This window comes from Harmonia axyridis, chromosome 6 (genome assembly GCF_914767665.1).
Source record: "Harmonia axyridis chromosome 6, icHarAxyr1.1, whole genome shotgun sequence".
Lineage (NCBI taxonomy): Eukaryota > Metazoa > Arthropoda > Insecta > Coleoptera > Coccinellidae > Harmonia > Harmonia axyridis.
This window is the reverse complement of record NC_059506.1, coordinates 24,176,172-24,197,433: the sequence shown is the minus strand read 5'-3', so window position 1 is coordinate 24,197,433 and position 21,262 is coordinate 24,176,172. Positions and strand designations below refer to the sequence as shown.

General features: G+C 35.3%; 1 protein-coding gene across 2 annotated transcripts in view; it reads left to right on the top strand.

The window, feature by feature from the left end:
- The window catches only part of LOC123682920 (dual 3',5'-cyclic-AMP and -GMP phosphodiesterase 11), a 300,891-nt gene that overhangs the window by 37,294 nt on the left and 242,335 nt on the right, over positions 1-21,262 (top strand). For both annotated transcript variants that reach the window (XM_045621747.1, XM_045621749.1), the window contains exon 2: positions 17,907-17,987. In XM_045621747.1, coding sequence (XP_045477703.1) covers positions 17,907-17,987 — 81 coding nt within the window. The remainder of the gene's footprint in view (positions 1-17,906; positions 17,988-21,262) is intronic.

Sequence of the window (21,262 nt, the reverse complement as noted above, 5' to 3'; positions counted from 1 at the left end):
GACCTTGACTATTTCGAATTGAAATGAAGATGAAAATCTAAAATGCGCTGCGCTGCAAACGATACGATTGCATCGAATGATCTGAAGCCTGAAGACCGTGATCTGACGATCGAAATTATGACAGTCATCGTAAATTTTGCCACACATTTACGGTTCAAATCTTCGGATTGTCAATTCAGTATTTCGATAACTAGATTTGACATTTCGTCAGTTATGTTTAATTTAAATAAAGGTAGCATAGATAAGTTACAAAAAGTACAAAATAGAGGTATGAGAATTATTTTGAAATGTAATAAAAGAACTCCCATAAGAAATATGTTAAATTGTTTGAAATTGATGAGTGTCAATCAAAGGATTATTTATAGAACATTAGATTTAATATTCAAAGCAAGGAATGAAATGTTACCTGAATATTTGAGTGAAAACCTAAAATTTGCTAATGAGATACATAATTATAATACACGACGTCGAGATGATTTTTACATAGAAAAAGTTAATACTACATTAATGAATAAATCCACATTTAGCAGGGGATTAGTTATCTTCAATAAACTACCTGAAAATATTGTAATACATAATTATAGAGAATTCAAAAAATGTTTAATGAGTTATATTTATGAAGAATTTAATTGAGTTAGTGGATTACATTTGTATTGTTTTCAATAGCCGAGTGCTAAATAAAGTTTTATTATTATTATATTCCATTAATATGTTTTCATTCATGAAATGTCAAATTTAGTTATCGAAACACCGAATTTCAGTTTCTTTCAACTACTCTTCTCAGTTTAAAATTGTGGTTTTTCCTCATTTCAAGTTCTACCTCGATAACTTTCAAAGTAGTCATTTCAGGTAAAGGGTTTGCTTAGGTAAACCCCTCGTTTTAAGCGTAGAATTAACTGATAGAATAAAAATATAGTTTGTAATTTGAAAAACTTAAGTTTTGATTAATTTTAATTTTGCAAATTCATGATCTTCTTATGAACACCCTGTACCTACATCGTTGGTTCAAATCGCAAACACTCTTATTGAAGAATCAAAAATTGAAAACGTTTTTTCGAAGAAAGCTTTTTCTGCAAAAAAAATATGATTCCTCGTTGCCCTCTTCTTTTATGAGAATCCAATTAAGTCATGAACCGTTACCCAAGTTATAACATTTTGCTGAAATTGTCATCAAATGAGCTATCTATTTATGCAATAATATACTGGATGTGCCATTTGAAATAAGAAAGTAATATGTAATATGTTTTCGGTATAACCGGAAGTTGTAGAGATCTGAAAATATTTAAGGGAGAAAGATCATTGTCTTAACGGATTAACACCACGTGGTTTTTCGTATAGCAGTCAAACTTTGGTACCCATTCTTTTCCCCTCTGGTGCTCCTGCGATGGCTAAATGAGCTTTGACGGTGTACGAAGTTGTATAGTATATACAAAGGCACTTGGAGGAAGCCAGGATATTTCAATTATATGTACAAGGGTTGTCTAAGTTTCCAGAAATTCCTTTGGGGCCAGTGAATTTATTGCCTAACAATACTTTCAAATAAACCCTGGTATTCAGCGGATCGCGGTATCCATTTAAAGAGACATCTGGTCGAGCGTTTTTATGGACTAGTTCAAGTGACTTTGGATATACTTTACATTCATAGATGAATAACGCTTTCACGTCTGTATATAAATTTGATAGGTTGTACATTCATTTCATCTTTTTTTAAGCAAATAAGTAGAGGGCAGAACATTTTATTGGCAAATTAGAAATATTTACTTTCTCCATGTAGATTATTGTTTAAAGAAACCATAAAATTCGATGATTTGTAAGAAGAACTATCGATGATTTCGTTCTGAACTGAGCAGCCACTGAACCCCAACATGCAAATTTACAGCACAAAACTATGATTTTCCATAAACGTCAAATAGGCCATCGCGGTGAATCACTCTATTTCTTCTCCTTCAACAAACTTCCTTTTTCAAGATAATCCTATCCCTTTTTCAAGGTTACAATAGCAAAATTTCGGTTAACAATATACCACTTCACCCATCAAGTCCCAGGCATAATCAGCCAAAACACGTTTTTCTAAAAAAATCGACTTCAAAACATGTTTCTCTAACACCGTGGGCCAGATCTGGAGTATAACCTGGGTAGTCAAGCAGTTGGAAGCGCAATTTGTTTAATTTTACCACACGTTCCATCGATTTGTGACAAGGCGGATTATCTTGGTGAAGATGAATTTTTTTTTTCTGCATTTGAGTACTTTTTTGCTCATTTCTGCACATGATCCATCCAATGAGGTTATGTAATACAAGGTTATGTTATATTCACTGCTGATGATTTAATGTCTATCAAGATAGTCAATGAATAGCAGCTGATGATTGATATTCCTTTGGACGGATTTCCATTCGGCTAATGATATCTTCAAGGAATGTAGCCATAAATCCATGATTCATTATCGATGCAAAAATCCTAGTCATTCCACTTAAAAAACTCGGAATCAATGATGCTTTGATGTTTTTGAGCGATGATCAAGTGTGGCACCCATTTTGATCAAAAGTTTCTTATGGACAAATGTTCAACATTTGTCCATAAGAAACGCAAAATCGTGAATACATTGTCTTCTGATATCTTCAACTCTACGCTATCTTACGAAAATTCAATTTATGATCGATCGAAACCATTTCGACTTGATGATTTCTGAAACAACTGCCAAATTCGGGCGACTAGAACATTCAGCATCGTCGGTGGTTTTTCAGCCACGTTTAATGTCGGCATACAACCTTTTAACAGTTGTCGTTGATGAAGCAGTCAGAATAACGCTTATAAAGCCATTACTTCATTCGTTCAGTATGTTTTCTCATAAAAACAGTGTTATATGACAAGTTTAATCGATTTTTCAAAAAACAACAAATGTCACATCACATTATCTTTGACTTATTGTTAATAGCTGAATAGATAGATTATATTTGGATTAGATTATGATGAAAATCAGGATTGAATATACAAACAATGTAACTAACGGAACCGTTGGATACAAGATGATCGAATGCATTCAGATAATCATCCAAAATTTTCCACTACGAATGGTACTCAACCAGTTGCACAGATTCGATTAGATGTGATTGAATGAAGCGAATGAATCACGAATACGAATACGAAATCAATCGTCAGATCTGACTCAGCAGAGACTTGGGCATATTCGGCTGGCTTATTAGTTACAATTGGGAAAGATTGATGTTTACAGAGTAATCTGTGCCTATTTATACTGGACAATTCGATTGAATCGATCGAAAGAATGAGGAGTATCAGACGTATAATTCTCTTGATAAACTTATGTGTTTCTTGTTCGTTTTTCATTATTGAACTAGGAAGGGTGTTATTTTCAAAAAGGTACGACGAGTTTAGTATCAATAGTTGATGATTCCATGAATAGTTTTGACCCTGGTTCCGTGAATTTCTCTCCATGACAGATATTCATTTTATTTCAGGGTATATAATATCAGGCCTAAATAGAATTTTAAATATGTGGTCAGAATTCTGAATTCATGTAATGTCATTTTTGTGAGTAAATTTATCTAGATGAGGAGTTCCGATGAAACGATGGTAATTCTACATATAAAACTAAATTTCAACCAAGTCCGATCTGTTGTTATGGAATTATCCGGTTTAGCTCGATTATTCCTGTTCTAGTACGGTGATCAACATGCAACTCTGAATTGAGCTTGAAATTGTTATTTTATATTATAGCTATATACCCAATATATCGATTTCGGCGGTTTAATTGTCAAAGAAATGTTGGGTAATTTTCTTTAGATCCTTTTCCGAATTTTCACTGGATCTGATGACGCAATCCACATGAAATTCCTCATGAAGCTTGAAATTTCGATTAAATATTTACTTTTCGAAAATTATCAGGATAACAAAATTTCAAGCGGTCAAATTCAGGAAACCTCTAGTACGAGGAAAATAATAAACATTCTAAACTCTCTTTTATTGAAAATACAAAAAATTATACTAAAGTACGCTGACTGTAAATTGGATTATATGGAATGTGATTTATTATGACATCATCCATGTATACGAGGTTGTACAGAACTCCTGGTAATATGATCCTCCTCAAATTCGGTATGAACACTCGAATGAAATATAACAACTATTTCAAATCTACTGTTGCGGAAGTATTTGGTATTTTTTTTTTAATTCCATTTTTTTTTTGACGAGATCAACATGAAATAGTATAAAACTTGAAATTATCAATATTAATTGAAAAGCGAAAATTCAACTCATTTTGATCTGTTGTGTTGTTAGATCCACAATATTCCTATCGAATTTTCTAAAGTTCTGGTGATGCAATTCACATGAAATTTTCACCAAGCATGAATTTGTCATTTTATATTTTACATCTACTATGTATATACCCTTAAAATATTAGGTGTAAAACTTGGCTTCCGCCGTTTTTCAATAATCGGTGAGTGGTAGTCTAAATAAATAGACCCTAGATGTTAAAAAATAGGCTCAGGTATTTGTAAACATAGCGCCATCGAAATATTAGTGGTTTTTTGTCTTCAACATAAAATTATTCTCGATTGAACATGTCTGCTTACGAGCCAAATTCTCGTCATTTGCGGGAGGTTTTAATTTTCGGCTTTAATATGAAGAAATCTGCGGCTGTTGCTCATCGAATGCTCTAAAATACCTATGGTGAGGCCGCTATTAGTGGAAGAACGTGCTGAGAGTGGTTTCAACGCTTCAAGAACGGTAATTTTGACGTCGAAGACTAGTGGAAGTTGGAAGAGAGAAGGTTTTCGAAGGTGCAGAAGTGGAGGCATTACTTGATCAAGACTTGTGTCAAACGCAACAAGAATCAGTAGGATCTTTGGGAGTGACGCAACAAGCCATTTCAAAATGCCTGAAAGTTATGGCAATGATTCAGAAATAAGGAAATTGTGTAGCGTATGAGTTCAAGCCGAGAGATGTTGAACGGCGTTTGTTTGATTGTGAACAGCTGCTTGAAAGGCAAAGACGGAAGGGATTTCTGTATCGCATTGTGACTGGAGACGAAAAATGAGTTCATTTAGATAATCCCAAGCACAGGAAATCATGAGGATATGCCTGCTATTCTTCCACGTCGACACCTAAACCTAATATTTACAGTTCCAAGGTAATGCTCAGTATTTGGTGGGACCAGCTCAGCGTAGAGTATTATGTGTTGTTATAACCGACTGAAAAAATCACAGGTAATCGCAATCGAACGCAATTAATGCGTTTGAGATATAAAACCAGTTTTTACAGCATGAAAATGATTTACCCCCTATTGCAGACATGCATGGGAACGTTGAAATGGGGAGTCCTACCCCACCCTCCGTATTCTCCAGACGTTGTTCCCTCTGACTATTACTTATTCCGATCAATGGCTCACGGTTTGGCTGACCAGCACTTCCGGTCTTATGATGAAGCAAAAAATTGGATCGATTCGTCGATCGCTTCTAAAGATGACCAGTTTCTTCAACGTGGGATTCCTGAAAAGATGGGAGAAAGTAGTGGCCAAAGATTGACAATATTTTGAATCATGAATATATAACCAGTTTTTCAAAATAAAGCCTTGAATTTCTGAAAAAAACGGCGGAAGCAAAGTTGAACTCTTTTGTATCAACTAGGTCTGATCTGTTGTCTTTGAAATTTGGAAGATTAACCATCGATCGAAGCAAGTTAGACAGTTGAAAAATTATCAAGACTTTTTCGTTGTGTTGTGGTTTGTTTTGGAACGAATTGGGAAAACGAAAACATTCGTGTTCCAACATACGTAAATATCCTAACTTAAAAAGTTGTTTCAGTCATAGTCCAGAGTTCTGAAATCTACCCTAGCGTATACACATCAGTCGAAACTCCTCGATTTTTTTGTTTAGAAAATTTTCGAAAGCTCAACTTGAATATAAAATAAAATCCTTCAGTCAGTGGAATTCCCCTTTTCCAACGGTCCCAAGGGAAGGTGTTAGTACAGCTCCACCTTATGTTGAAAAGTTGAGAAAAGTCCTACGAATCTTTTATGTGATTTTCAAACTACAGCACAAAGACCAACGAGGTAAAGTTATCGAAATTCTATTCGTTCTCTTTGCGACCATGTCTTGTGTGTGCTCAAAGGAAATGCAGAATTTTCCTCTTACAGCAATGAACGTGGAACTAAATCGATTATTTATCAACGAATACCCACTTTTCAAGAGAATTTCAACGACAAAGTCCAAAGCGGGTTCATACATTATTCAACGGTATTTTGGAGTTCGGTTTTCATGTTATCAACTTGAAGGCATAAACGTCATTTTCGGAGCAGAGGGAATGCCATTTGGTTCAGAGTCGTGTGCACGTGGTTACTTAGTATATGAAAGCTTTTATCGAGGGAATAATAGTGTCTTCGTACATTCTTGGAAGGTTTCGAAATTGATTTTGGCTAGAACAGTTTGAATCGAGTTCTGTAAGATCAGACAAAGTTGATCTAAAATATCTTCGTACTTTGTTCTGTCGAAATTCTAGCAACGAGGGCGGTATCCTTAGAGGAAGTCACCATCAAAATTCAGGGTGATTCACCGCTTTGGCCTATTAGATGTTTATGGGGAACTAATCATAATTTTGTACTGAAAATTTGCATATTGGGGTTTGAGACAATGATATTTCTTCCTAAAATATTTTCAGATTTCTTCAACTTACGGTTATATTGGAAAGAGGCTACTTCCTTATTTCAAATGGCACACATAGTATACTATTGCATCATTAGTTGGCCTTTTTTATGACATTTTCAGTGATATGCCATATCATGGGTAAAAACTCAACGATTCATGAGTTTATGGGATTCTTATATGAAAACTGCTGCGATGCGAGGATTCACATTCTTTTGAATATTTTTGCAGGAAAAGTATTTTCGAAAAAACCTTTTTCATTTTCGATTCTGCAAATATGTAGTATTATAAGAGTGTTTTCGGTGTGTCCAAAAAGGTAGAGGGTGTTTATCAGAACATCATGAAGTTGGACAACTCGAATTCATCAAAACTCAAGATTTTCAAATTGAAACCCAGTTTTTTTCATTTCATTCAATTCTACGTATAAAAAGAGGGGGATTGAACAAACCTTATACTTGAAATGAATAATTTAAGAGTTAACAAGGAAGACCTTGAAATGAGGAAAAATTGCAATTTATAACTGCGTGGGTAGTCCTTGACTTCCGGAAAACACAGAAAGAAACTAAACTTCGATGTTTATATAACTAAATTTGACTTTGGGATATAACGAGCGTTTATTTGGATTCGTGGTCAAGGGTGCTATGTAGAAATTAGAGTTGATTTTCTGTGATTATAATCAGCTCTTAGCTTGTATAGTTCCCAAATTCGAAGTATGTAAACAAATGTTAGTAACATGGTATAGGTAAGCGAAGCGCTGGTTGTCATCACAGAAAATCAACTCTCATTTCTGCACAGCACTCTTGACCACGAATTAAAATGATCGCTCGTTATTTCACAATTAAAATAAATGTATGCAATTTTCCGCATTTTTTCTCGACATTAAATCTTTTTTTCTATTTTATTTCCTAATTACGGATTATTCTGAATAGAACACATTTCTGTTGAAAATTCCATAAAGTTTATCCTTAAAATGTTCAATTAATGTCAGATGGACAGCTAAATATAATTTCCCATTTCCTGGAGATGTGTAACTAAAACTATTACCAATTATTGTATCATTCGATAAACCGGCTCATGCGCCATTTCGTTCCTATTTATGTTTTTCTGCTCTGTATATTTTACGATTTTGTCATAGAGATATAACTTCACTAACCATTAATGTTTTTTATGTGTATTATCCAAAAATTTAATCAATAAAATCAACTTTTACGTTGTCCAGAAGTTTTGATTCGGATTGTATTGAATTGTGATAATCCGGTATAAAAAAAATCCCGTGCCAGGATTCCAAAGTTTCATGCGTAAAATGATTTTTTGGCAACCGTCCGGGAAGTGCTAACTTCCCGGACGCTTTTTCTCTGAGAAAGTAGCATTTCCCGGCCTAGTCCGGAAAGTACGTACTTCCCGGACTAGGCCAGAAAAGAATCATAGAATCCATAGCAACCGAGATAACGGTTGACAGTTCATATGAAATTAGTTGTCAAAAATTTGCATGTTTTTTGATCGCAATCGCAATAAGATATGGAAAGCAGCAGAGATAGTGTTATTTTACATGGTTGCCGAAAAAATATTGTACGCAACACGCCCGAAAATGGTTTTTTTGGACTCACAATTTTGTCTATTCGTCCAAAAAAACCCTATTTTCCGGACTTGTTAGGTAAATTACTATTCTGGCCATTCTGAACATTTTTTATTTCATGTCTGTCTATCGATCTGTGTATTTGCCGTTGTGAGAGCTTTAACTTCTACTATTTCGATGAAATTTTTTATTTAGTGCTTATGGTATAAAGTTGTTTCATAAGAATTTCAATTCTTTAGATAAGTATATTGGACGATATTCCAGACTGGATACTTACTACTTACTTAATGAGCTGATTTATAGAGCACAAGATGAGAAGGTTATGCCATATCAATTCCCAATTGTAATCATTTTGGTGGGATTTTTCTTACGAATATTTTCAAAATATGTACATCAGTATTTTGTAAGAACGAAAAATTACCAAAATATTTTTTTTTCATTCGCAAATTAAAAATTTTCAAATACCACAATGTAGATTATTGGTTGGAGAACATATGTGGAAGCCCTAAAAAATCGGTGATTTGTGAGAATAAATTTCTCTAATTCTTTTTAGAGCGGATCCGGCACCTGGTGTTGTTCCCTAGTAACTGAAACGTGAAATTTCTGATTTTAATGAAATGGGTATCCGGTTTAGTTCGTGATTAGTTGCAGTTATATTATGTGAATTTTGCATGTAAAAATATGAAATTCCCAAAATTTCAATAACTACCTTCATGGTTGTTACGATTTTGATGAAATTTGGTTTTCGCGTTGGATCATAAACGGTCGTATATGAACTTCATTGAACGAGGTAGCAATGTGCTAAACACAACAGAAGATCATTTTTGAAAGCAATGAGGGTGAGATCAATCCCTGAATATTTCATAAATATTTCATAAGTGAAATTTATTCGATGAAACAATAATTATTGTGCGTTCAATATAATTTGAATTGTAATTTTTCTAGAAGAATTACGTTACCTGTTATGTTGAATTTTATTACTATATTTTATCAATTACGCAATCTGAATGCGATTTTTTTCCGCTATACGTTCAGAAAAATCACCAAATTACACTGAAATACAACAATCTTCAGATGATAAGTAACTTTTCCTCACTTGATCAGTTCAAAATACTTGATTCGAAAATCAATTCAGCCCAATTCATGTCATCCAACCGATTATTATTAAGCTCAATTGGTATATTAAGATGTTGATTGTTGTCAAATTCAGACATTCCATCGATCTGTTGTCAGTTGTTCAACTTACAACCCTAACCGAAGGCCATACCAAATTTCATAAAAATTGTAGAAGTCCTATAAAACTATGAAGGATATAAAAGGAATTTCAGTTCTTCAGATATTCGACACTGGCACATATAACTGGAAATGAGCAGATTGATAGAGCTGAATTACATCAAATTACATCGAAATAAAACCATCTTTAGATGATAAGAAAAACTTTTCTCCCTTCATCATTTCAAAATACACTGCTCAACAATTGATAGGGATCACTTACTTGTTCTAAATTTATTTCTGAAATATTCGCTCCAAGATTATAAATTTAGTCAGATATCAGAGTATTTTCAGTTGATAATATGGTTCACTTGAGAAAAAAATGAAAAAATGGAAAGTTGGAGAGAAAAAAAACTTATTAGGAACACTCAAAATTCTGTGTTTGAATAACATAAAAATTTTATGATGAAACCATAAGAAGGCTGAAGTTTCGGTTAAGCTAGTACCTAGTTGGTCCCCCACGAGCTCGTCTCAAGCATTCTACCCTACGAGGCATACTTTCGATCAAACGATTTATAAAATTTTGGGGCAAATTCGTCCAAATATCCCGTGAAGCGTTAGAAAGGTCCTCCTGGTTATTGATCGGTTGTTCTAAGGTTGACAATTGTCTAGACATCTCAGACCAGACATGTTCGATGCAATTCATGTCTGGAGAGCGAGCTGGCCAGTCCATCCTATCAAAAGCATGAGTTTCTAGCGCTTCATTAACCAGACGACTACGGTGTGGACGGGCATTATCGTCAATTAAAATGAAATTCTCGCCCACGGCAGCCGCAAACGGAACAATTATGGGTTCAATAATCATATCGTGATATCTCTGGCTGGTCATGGTGGTGTTCTGCAGAACAACCAACTCTGTGCGTTGGTTCAAACAAATGCGTCCCCATACACATATAGAACCTCCGCCAAAAGCTGTTGTGGGTACCATAAACTGTTCTGCATACCTTTGACCTCTTTCCCTCCAAGCAAGAATACGTAAATAAACATCGGCTCCAATCTTCAAGTGTACAATTGCGGTGCTCCTCATCCCATTGCCGTCGATGAACCCGGTGTTCCCTATTCAAACGGGGATGTTGTACCCTCCTACGTGCTCTCAAACCACGAACATGTAGTCGTCGTCTTACAGTCTGGTTCGAAATTAGAACTCCTGTTGCAACTCTCAGTGATCTATTGAGCCGCGACGCCGGGTAAGTGGGATTTCTCCTAGCATTGAGGATCAAAAGACGATCTTGGGCAGCTGTTGTACTGCGCTGCCGACCTCCCCCATGAACATAAGCTACTGAGTCGTTTTGGATGAACCTATTTCAAGCCCGACTCACGACACTTTGCGAAACATTCAACCGCCGGGACACTTCTCGCTGGGACAAACCTTCCTGTATCCACCGTATGATTTGGTCCAGTTGCACAGGAGTCTTCTCGGCATGACTGATAAGCTGATATTGTTCTCATTTCTTCAATTATTGTCACCTTATGTGTTTGAACGAGAGAAAAAAACAGATTTAATAACAAATACCACATTGCTTTTCACTCCACCTGTAACAGCCTACAGATAATAATCGATTTTGTGAACAAGAGCCGATGAAGTGAGGAAGACTTTGATATAATCAACTCAAAACATCTTACTTTTTCCTTAGAGAACATATAATGTACAGATATTCACGAGATAACTTGAAAAAAATACAAATGAAGAGAAGTTCATAAGTGATCCCTAGCAATTGTTGATCAGTGTATTTTTTTCGATAATCAATTCAGCCAAATTCACGTCATCCACCCATTATCATCAAGCTTAATTGGAATATCAAGAGGTCGATTGTTGTCAAATTCAGATAATTCCATCGATCCGCTTTCTTTTCGTATCCACATTCGAGTGGACCATTATAATGCATTCGCATGGGGGTCAAATTATTCTTACTGACGCGAGGTCGTTGTACTCGTTGTTTTGATATGGTAATTCTCGAGGTTAGGAACCAATTCGACAGGAAGAATAACATAATTGAGATATCTGTTTCGGGTTTTGATTCTGAGATTGGATCGAATTGTCTTAACGGTTGTCCATATTGAGGAGCGTAATGGAAATTATCTTTCGAGCATACGACGACTGTGGTTCGTGAACTGGTTGAATTGATGTGAAGAAAACAAGTTGTTTGAGATAATGACAACGCTGTAGAGAATACAGTCTTATCAGATTTTCGTGAGGCATTTTGATACTCAGCTCTTGTTTTGATTGAAAATCAAATTATCTGGGGAAATGATTTGTTTTTTTTTTTGGTTATACTCATACAAGGTGTCACAAAATTGAATTTCTATTCGTATAACTTAAGCTAAGTTTACATTATATAATCAGAAGTAAAGTTCGGTGGTAGAGTACTTCTCTAGTAGAGTATTTCTCTACTAGAATAATATAAACATGTAGGATTTCACATATGCCTACTTATGCGTTTCGTCCCTGGCACACACACCGGACTCATCACTGTGATTTTGGTATATTTGTGTGTGCCGTGTCACAGACGCTTGGGGAATTTATTATTATCGGGGGCCGCCGGGACTCGAACCCGGCACCTTGTCGCATCTCGGTGAGTGTTGCTATGTGGAGCTTTTATGAGAAGCCGCCACAAACAGTTTGAGTTAGTGTCAGTAGAGTACTACAGATAGTGCAGTGGAGAGTAATGTGGATAGACGTGTGGAATAGTACGTTCTACTATGCAACCCCCACTTCCACACTCTTTCTCCACTCTACTGGTTTGTTTGTTGACTATTACCGATGTATAATGCAAACAACGCAAGTTTGGTTTCAGCAGAGGATAATGTGTCTTTTTAGCTGTTTCATCCTTCGCAACATCTTTTCAAATTACTAGCAAACGTGAATACAGTTACTCTACCAAAATTAGCATATTACTCTATCAAAATGAGCAGAGTAGAGTATTTCAGATTAAAAATCGGAGAAGTAATTTTTGAGACGTTGAGAAGATAAAAAATAAAAAAGGTGTAGATATAAATTATGTCTATGTTCTGAATATAAGGTGTAGTAGAAAAAATTCCTTTATTTTTCCAAAAGATGGCTTTTGTTTTCTGTATAAGTATTGTATGAGTTCGATCGGGTTCCACTAGTGACTAGATGGAAGAGATGAGATTTCGTACTATAAAAACTTGTGTGACGGATTTGTGATTAGTTGACTTAGTTTAGCTTAATCACGCGTCTAAGATGGACGCTACCAAAGAGAAAATGAGCTACATTTTATAGTTTTTCTTCGGTAAAGGCGAAAAAGGAATCTAGGCTGCTGTGAATGTAAATCCTGATACTGTAACAGCCAATCATGCGAAATTTTGGTTTCGTTGATTCTGTTCGGGTAATTTAGACGCCATGGAAGACCAATTGTCAGAAATGGCAATACAATTATGGACATTATCTAAAGATAATTATCTAAAGATTGCACAAAAAACCATTTGGAATCGCATCTAAATCGACCCAATTTTTGAAGTGAATGGTGGCTGATGATGAAAAGTGGATCACTTACGACAACGTCAAGCAAAAACGGTCGAGATCGAAACGCGGTGAGCCGGCGGAAACGGCCAGGAAGGTTTTGCTGTGTGTTAGGTAGGATCGGTAGGGAATTCTCTACTACGAGCTGCTTCCATACGGCACATCTGTTAACTCGGAACTGAACTGTCAACAATTGAATCATTTGAAGGAAGCAATCGCCTAGAAGCGGCCAGGAAGGTTTTGCTGTGTGTTTGGTAGGACCGTAGGGAATTCTCTACTACAAGCTGCTTCCCTAGGGCACAACTGTTAACTCGGAACTGAACTGTCAACAATTGAATCATTTGAAGGCAGCAATCGCCTAGAAGCGGCCAGCTTTGGCCAATAGGAGAGGAACTGTGTTACATCAAGACAACATCAGGCCACAGACATCGATAGTGACTCACCAGAAGCTCCGGGAGATTCGTTGGGAGGTGATTACCATCTGTTTCTGTCCATGGCTTTCAAAATTCTATACTTCTGCATAGTAATGGTCTATCCTAATATTCCATGAGTATTGAAACTCACCCAGTAGCTTTCTAAGGAAAGGCAGAAATAAATTTTTTGTAGTCAATCTGTACTACTCTGGTTTTACTCTACGTCTGATGAGAGTATGTATTGTTACTCCCGGGAAACCCTGTATAGAATAACCATTTCAACATTCGTGGTTTCGTTAATTGTTCCTATACGAGTATGATTCCTCATTTCCATAATACGATATACTACTACAATAAAGGAAATAATAAACCAAAAAAATAGAAATGCACTGAGCATGAAGCCAAGAGCTTTTGTGCGCTTCAGGTGCAAATCTTGCAAATCTTTTAGGAAATAAGGTAGGATAAACTACGAACGGAAGAATATAAATATACTCAAGTAACCTGCAATGTGACATGACATGAAAATATATATTTACGTAATTAATTCAACATCATGCCATTTTTAAAATTCATAACATTCTTTATACTTTTTTTCTTACAGTGACGAAACAGTTTTTCAAATGAAGCTGAATTTGTGTTGTATTTAACCTTGAAATCCCAATGCATCAATAGAATAACATCTTACTTTTGTATTCGAAAGGTTTAATTTAAAGCCCGATATTTCAACCTCCATAAGAAGTTTTATTTAAATCATTTGTATCATTCCGTCTGTAGCCGACATTTTAAATGATATAACTGCCAATAAGCTACACACTCTGCCTTGTCAGAAGCGAGAAGCTATCGAGATTTATGTATCTCCTCTCTGCAAAGCCAACTAATTGATTTTTTCGGGTGGTGCTCCGTGGAAGATTCTGCGGAACATATAATTTATGTTTCGCTGCAGCAGCACCGATAAAAAAACCAGTTTAAAATGTGTTCTCCTGCCTCTTTAGTATGAAAAATGGCTTGGCGGCACTTCAATTTCAACTGTGGGAAGCAATTTCGTCCTCGTTGTCTCCTTATTGTCTGGGACTATCCCATTCCAGATGAAAATTCTCAGATTCGCAAAGGAATATGTTTACATTTCGAATTTTAGTGTGGACATTTCCTCTCAGATTTGACCTTCCGTATAAGATATTTGCTTTGAGAGCGTTAAAGGGAAATAAGATGGAAAAGAATATGAAAAATCGAATTACGCTTTTGGCAACTATTTCGCACATTAATTTTCAGTGGAAGTTGAACGTAGAATTTCCGAATTAAAGTGCTTCCGATTCATTCATCAAGAGTGCCAAAAAATGACATAAGAAAGAGTTTCATTCGCTGTAGTTCAGAACTGGGTCATGAATGTTAATTATAAAAATTTTGTATGCAATGCTTTAATGAATTGAAGTCGTTGAAAGAACTGAACAGTTGTTTTGAGTTTTTTCACTCATCATTTATAATTTTGATCACACTAATTAAAACACATTGGTTGTGTCATAACGTTTTGTTATGTTATAGTAACCTTGCATCAAAAAAATTCATTCCACTCAATAAGTTCCATACCAAATGAGTTAAAAAACATTTTTCCTTAAAAGTTCGACAATCTTCTTCAAGAGTGATACAGTCACAATATTACTGTAAAAAGATCATTTTTGCTTTCGAAATAGGTATCAACCTCGGCAATTACTTCTTCATTAGAGCCAAATTTATTTCCCTGGAGAATTATTTTGAAGTCTGAAAAAAGCTAGTAATCACTGAGGGCAGATCTGAAAAATTAGCTGGGTGGTCAAGCAGTTGGAAGTGCAATTCGTTCAGTCTGACGACCATGGTTTTAATCGCTTTCATTATTATTATTGTAACGAAGAGTATTGTTTTGGTGAATGATACTTTCTTCTTTTGCATTTAAAGATGCTTGTTCTTAATTTCTGAACCCAATCGATTCTATGATGTTATGTATCATTCACTGTTGAGGGTTTCATCTTTGTGGAGATAGACAATGAACAATATACCATATTCTTCTTCATCATCTTGTCCACTCCTGGACGTATGACTCTCTCAAATTTGTTGATGCTATCCTATCTCATGCCGTTTGAAACCACCTGTTCCCTGCCTGGTTTTTATGTCTTTAAGTCATCTTTTCGGTGGTCTTTCTGCGCTTTGCTTTGATATTTTTGGTCTCCAAAATAAGGATGCCATAACCTTGACAGTTGATGCAAAATAGTGAATTTTCAACTCCAAGTCAGCATACCACCTTTCAACCGTTTTCGATGGAGCAGAGTCTCAATATTACTGGGTATAATGTACACATCAGAGGTTTGGAAAATATACAGAGGCGATTCTTGAAGTACGTTAGTTTTAGGCTCGATGGTGTTTATCCAAACCGTGGTGTACCACATGATCAGTTGTTGAGTAGATTCCAAGTTGATTCTTTAGAGCGGCGTCGTACCTACTTAGGTATACTCTTAGAAATTTATTTCACTCATTAATCGACTGTCCCTATTTGCTATCACTAGTTGATCTTCATGTTCCTAGACTGCCTGTACGCTGCCCAACTACATTTTATATACCTTTTCCACGCTCTAACATCTTCTTCTTTTTTCGCCTCTGTATCGTATATGTTATGACTACATGAGCATCCAGCATATTGTTGATATTTTTCATTGTAACCAATCTGATATAAGGAGGGCTGTTCTAGGATCACTGCTTCTATGTGGGTAGTTTGGCCAGAGTTTTGTTTCGCTCAAGCCAGGCTCCATTTGAGTTGTTTTGGGTTTTATTATGTTTTTTATTTTCAGTATATAACTTTTAAGTTTCATTTCTTATATATTTGTTTTCCCATTCTGTAATTGGCCTAGGCTGTGGAATTGTGTAATTATTAAATAAATAAATAAAGAAAAATTACTTATCAAGCCCTAGCTTTGCTTGCACAATATCTTTTTCATGAAAAAAACACTTTTATTTCACATTAAACTAGATCTTATCCATTTTTCAAACAAAACCGAATGTAGCGTCACCTAACCTTCAATATGTCGATCCAAACCCAACTCCGAAATTCTGACATGCATCTTTTGAAGCTTGATACTAACGAGAAAAAAGTGGTATAGCACTGGCAATGCCCTCTTTGCGCTAGGCCGGTGATTTATTGAATGACCTATTATATCTATAAAAGAATTAACACACTCAGGTGAAAAAAAAGGCAACAAGTTGATATTTGGTAAAATTTGAAGTCTCATAGATTTCTTATTTTCAGCTCTGTTTAAAAATTCTCTCATTAATCTGCAGATGCAATTAATAATTTCAACTTTCTTACTATTTTTTTTATTCATGGCTTCAAGTCCACTAGTTCATTTTAAAGGGACAAATAAACACGCTATCCAATTTAAAGAAATGAAGAAATTTTTACGATATGACCTTGCTCATTGTACCATAATATCAATGTGAGAAAACTCACTTAATGAGTCTACTAATAAGGATGTTCAGTTATAATTTTAATCAATCAGTTCAAAATTCATTTATGCACCCTTATTGAATTCAAAAAATTGAAACAAATCAATTCAACTATAACGTAAATACCTAAAGAACTTCTAATTTTACTGAATATCTACTTGTTGCGTTTTTTTTTGTGAGTGTATAATAATATCTGTTAATTTCAACTTTCAACTTTCTCTAGGTGTGACCTCAGATCATTCATTATTTTATCTCATTCAACTATTCAATATCATTCAAAGTTCCGAATTAATGAAATCCGCAAATTTTAACGAGATAAAAGCCACATTTTCTGAAACGAGCACGCTATTATGCTGTTCTTGTAAATACAGTTGAGCATGTGGCAGTAAGGTTTCACAACATTCCTTAATAGAGCGTTTAATTACATCCAAGAAGTGTCATCATGTCCACAAGTTCTCTTGTTTTCTACAACCAAGAGCACTTCTGTTGAGTTATTATTCCGGAATTGAATTGACGCTTCCTGTAATATGAGTAATTATTTGGGAATTCCATTAAGTCCTGAATACTAGCGGAAGTACGCTGTCATTCGTATGCAACATTTTCCGTGCGGCTTATAATTTAGCCTAAATGTTCCGAGAATGGTCTAAAATGATTGGGTAAGACATACTGATGTAGAACTGTAGATCAAAATCGATTTATATTGGTTCGAATACATCAGTGCAAATTCCGTTAGATGGTTAAAGTTATGCCCATATATAATTTTCTCTAATTCAGTATCGTTATGATTTCATTACAGTGCTGTAATGAACTCATTACAGCATTGTTTTCGTAAGTAATTGCACAAGTGCATCAAAATTACCGATAATTTTGCATGACAGCGTGTTGTCATAAAAACTGCATGAGGGCTGCATGAAAATGATGATTCTGCATACTTCTAATAACAAGTTGAAGTCAAACATATTTCATTTTTCCATAATCTAACAAATAAGAGTATGATATATTTCAAAATAGATAATATTTGATGAATTGTTTTCCAGATCGTGACATATCCAGCAAGCTGGCTCTCCCAATAGGCAACGCTTCCCCTCCTGTTTTGTGGGGACCTCGTCGAAAAACAGGTGAGTGTTGTCAGATAATTTTTCAACTTTTCCCAACTATTCTAGATCAGTATGTAAATTGTCTTTCATTATACACTGACAAAATAACAATAAGTAAACGCTAAAAAATGTTCATTTTATACAACTTTTGTAATAACTGTATCCCCTTTCAATGTATTACCCTGTTTATATCAAAAACTGGTACGTGCGTTTCTTAAACGTCGATCAAAGAAACTTAAAAGACAAAAATTTTTACTGGTTGTTCAAAATTTACACTTATTTCATCAATAAACAAAAATGTATAGTATTCAACTTGCGGTAATGGTCATAATTCACTTGATGAATAACAGCAGACTAAATCTACGTGAGTTATGACCTACATTGCCGCTCGTTGAATAATATACTATTATCCATCACAGTTCGATGAATCGCTGACATTTATCAATACTTCACTTATTATCACTTCAAAATCTGGCTAAAAATATATTAAGGGGTTGAGCGTTAACTAACAGAATACAAAATGTTATGCTTTAATCGACGGGGATTCCTTGATACAGTCAACTAGGGTAGCCTAGAAAATATCCTTGCTAAACGTTAACTGAGTTACAACTTTATTACGAAATATAAGAAGTATGAAATAGTAATCTGAATAGAATTGTGGACATTTGACTATACTTATCAATTGAAATCGCCATTGAATATTTTACGTTCACTGTTTTTATAACATAAAACCCCAGGCGAGAGATATCACTTGCCAACGCCTTGTTCCGCCTCTGGTTGAAGGGATTCACACAATAAGGATTGTTCTCATATATGTTAAATTGGCTGAGTATTCACTCAGCATGGCTTGGCCTCAGCAAGGACATGAACAGAAAAACTTTATACAACAGTCCTGGACAAAGATGATTCTACTAGCCTGTAATATGTTTGTTTGTCCTTGAAATCGTCGACCAGTAAGGTGAACGAAGTTTCCCAATTTTCCAGAAAAGTTTTTATAGATCGATGTTCCAATGAAACTGGATTTTCCCGTTCACAATTATATCTCCTGTTCATTCATCCGTTATCATCAGACACAAAATCAATCGAGATGACTATCCCAATTCCGGAAAGCATGAATCATAGAAAAGTAAGACGGGATATACTCAATGTTCTTATGACGAAATTATAATTTATTCTCCGAATCAATGAGCTGCTAAGTGGAATGACTGTTCCAGATACGTGTTTGGGATAATACGAATTCAATTTGAATACCTCAATTCAATTATTATACGAGATATATGATCAGTCCACCAGAAAATATCATGTGTCATTTTGTTTTCGGTTTTCAGCTTTGAATTTTTATTCCAGAATACATTATCGAATTACAATCATGCGAAACATATTTTGATGTTTTATCTTTGTGAATTCGAAGTTCGGTTATTATACTGACATATTGTTTCCTGCAAAGCTTGAATTAATGAAATTCTCTGTTTTATTTTTTCCTCGATAACTGGAACGTGCTACATATACCAGTATAGAGGATCGAGTTTCAATCGGTGGAGAATATGTTATGGTCTGGGGAGGGTGCCGCACATAGTAGGTTTTCGAAAATGAATCTTTAAAGCTGTAAGGTACATAGAGAAAATTCTTATGGACCATGTTTTACCTTATATACTATTTCTGGGAGAGCAAGGAAATACCACATACTTCTCGAACTAGAAATGATGTTTGAATTTCAAGGTTCAACTGGCCAGCACGAAGTCCTGACTTGAATCTCATCGACAATCTATGGGACCCATTGAGAAGGTAGTAAACAAAGTATGGTGGTCCAATGTGATAGCCTACATCAACAAAGAATAGGCACTTTAAGAGGAAGAAGCACTTGAGTAATAAAAAACTCGCATTCGCGTTCGAATATAGAAAGATCGCCGAAATTGGTTTCGGTATTCTTTGTGTTGAAGCTCAGGTTGTTGTACATATGTATATATTTGTCTCACATATGGGTGGAAATTTCGAATGCGCCTAGATTGCGTTCTTGTCTTGAAATGTTGAATAACTCAATTTCTGCATCTGAGTCTAATGCCAAAATGGAAACAATATCTGAATAGTTCGAATTTGATTTGATTCGGGAAATACTCAGGTCTACAATAATTCAATGAAATTATGAGTTGAGTATTTTCAATTTCAATTAATTGAAATTGAAAGTTTTTTGGAGAGAGCAAAATCTGTCGAAAAATATTCTGATACCTATTTTGACCCATTGAAATTTATAGGTGAAATAATGGAAGGGTGTTTTTTTTCATGAATTTTAATATTTTTCGACATTTCGGAAATCTGAAATTGGAATATGAAACTATCTACAATCCAAATAAAACTCTATAACAAATTTCATTGAAATCGGCTGAGAAATTGGTTCTACCTATAAAATTAACTCATCGAATCTCAAATAATTTTCGAATAATTAAATAAAACGAAGTAATTTCCACTAAACTATATAATTGTTAGTACCAATTGTTTCGCCACACTGTGGCTTCACCAGGCTACATTTTTGACTGGTAAGAGTACAGGGTTTGTAGGAAACATAAGGCCTTCGAAATATTATTTGTGTCTGCTTCATAACGTTATACTCGATAAAACATGTCAGCTTACGAGCCAAATTCTCATCATTTGCGGGAGGTTTTAATTTTTTGCTTCAATATGAAGAATTCTGCGGCTGACACTCATCGAGTGATCTCTGATACCTATGGTCAATAATGATGATTTTGACGTCGAAGACCAGCATGGTGGTGGAAGAGAGAAGCAGAATTGTAGACAGTACTTAATCAAGACTCATGTCAAACGCAACAATATTTGGCAAAATCATTAAAGTGACGCAACAAGCCATTTCAAAACGCCTGAAAGTCATGGGAATAATTCAAAAACAAGGAAATTGGGTGCTGTTCGAGTTGAAGCCGGCATTTGTTTGCTTGTGAACAGCTGCTTGCAAGGCCAAGACAGTAGGGATTTCTGCATTGCATGGTGACTGGAGACGAATAATGGGTTCATTACGATAATCCTAAGCATAAAAAATCATGGAGATATCCCGGCCATGCTTCCACGTCGACGGCCAAACCGAATATTCACAGTTCCAAGGTCATGCTCAGTATTTGGTGGGACCAGCTCGGCATAGTGTATTTTATCTGTTAAAACCGACTGAAACAATCACAGGCGATCGTTATAAAATGCAATTAATGCGTTTGAGCCGATCATTGAAAGACAAACGGCTGCAATACAACAAGAGACATGATAAAGTGATTTTACAGCATGACAATGCTCTA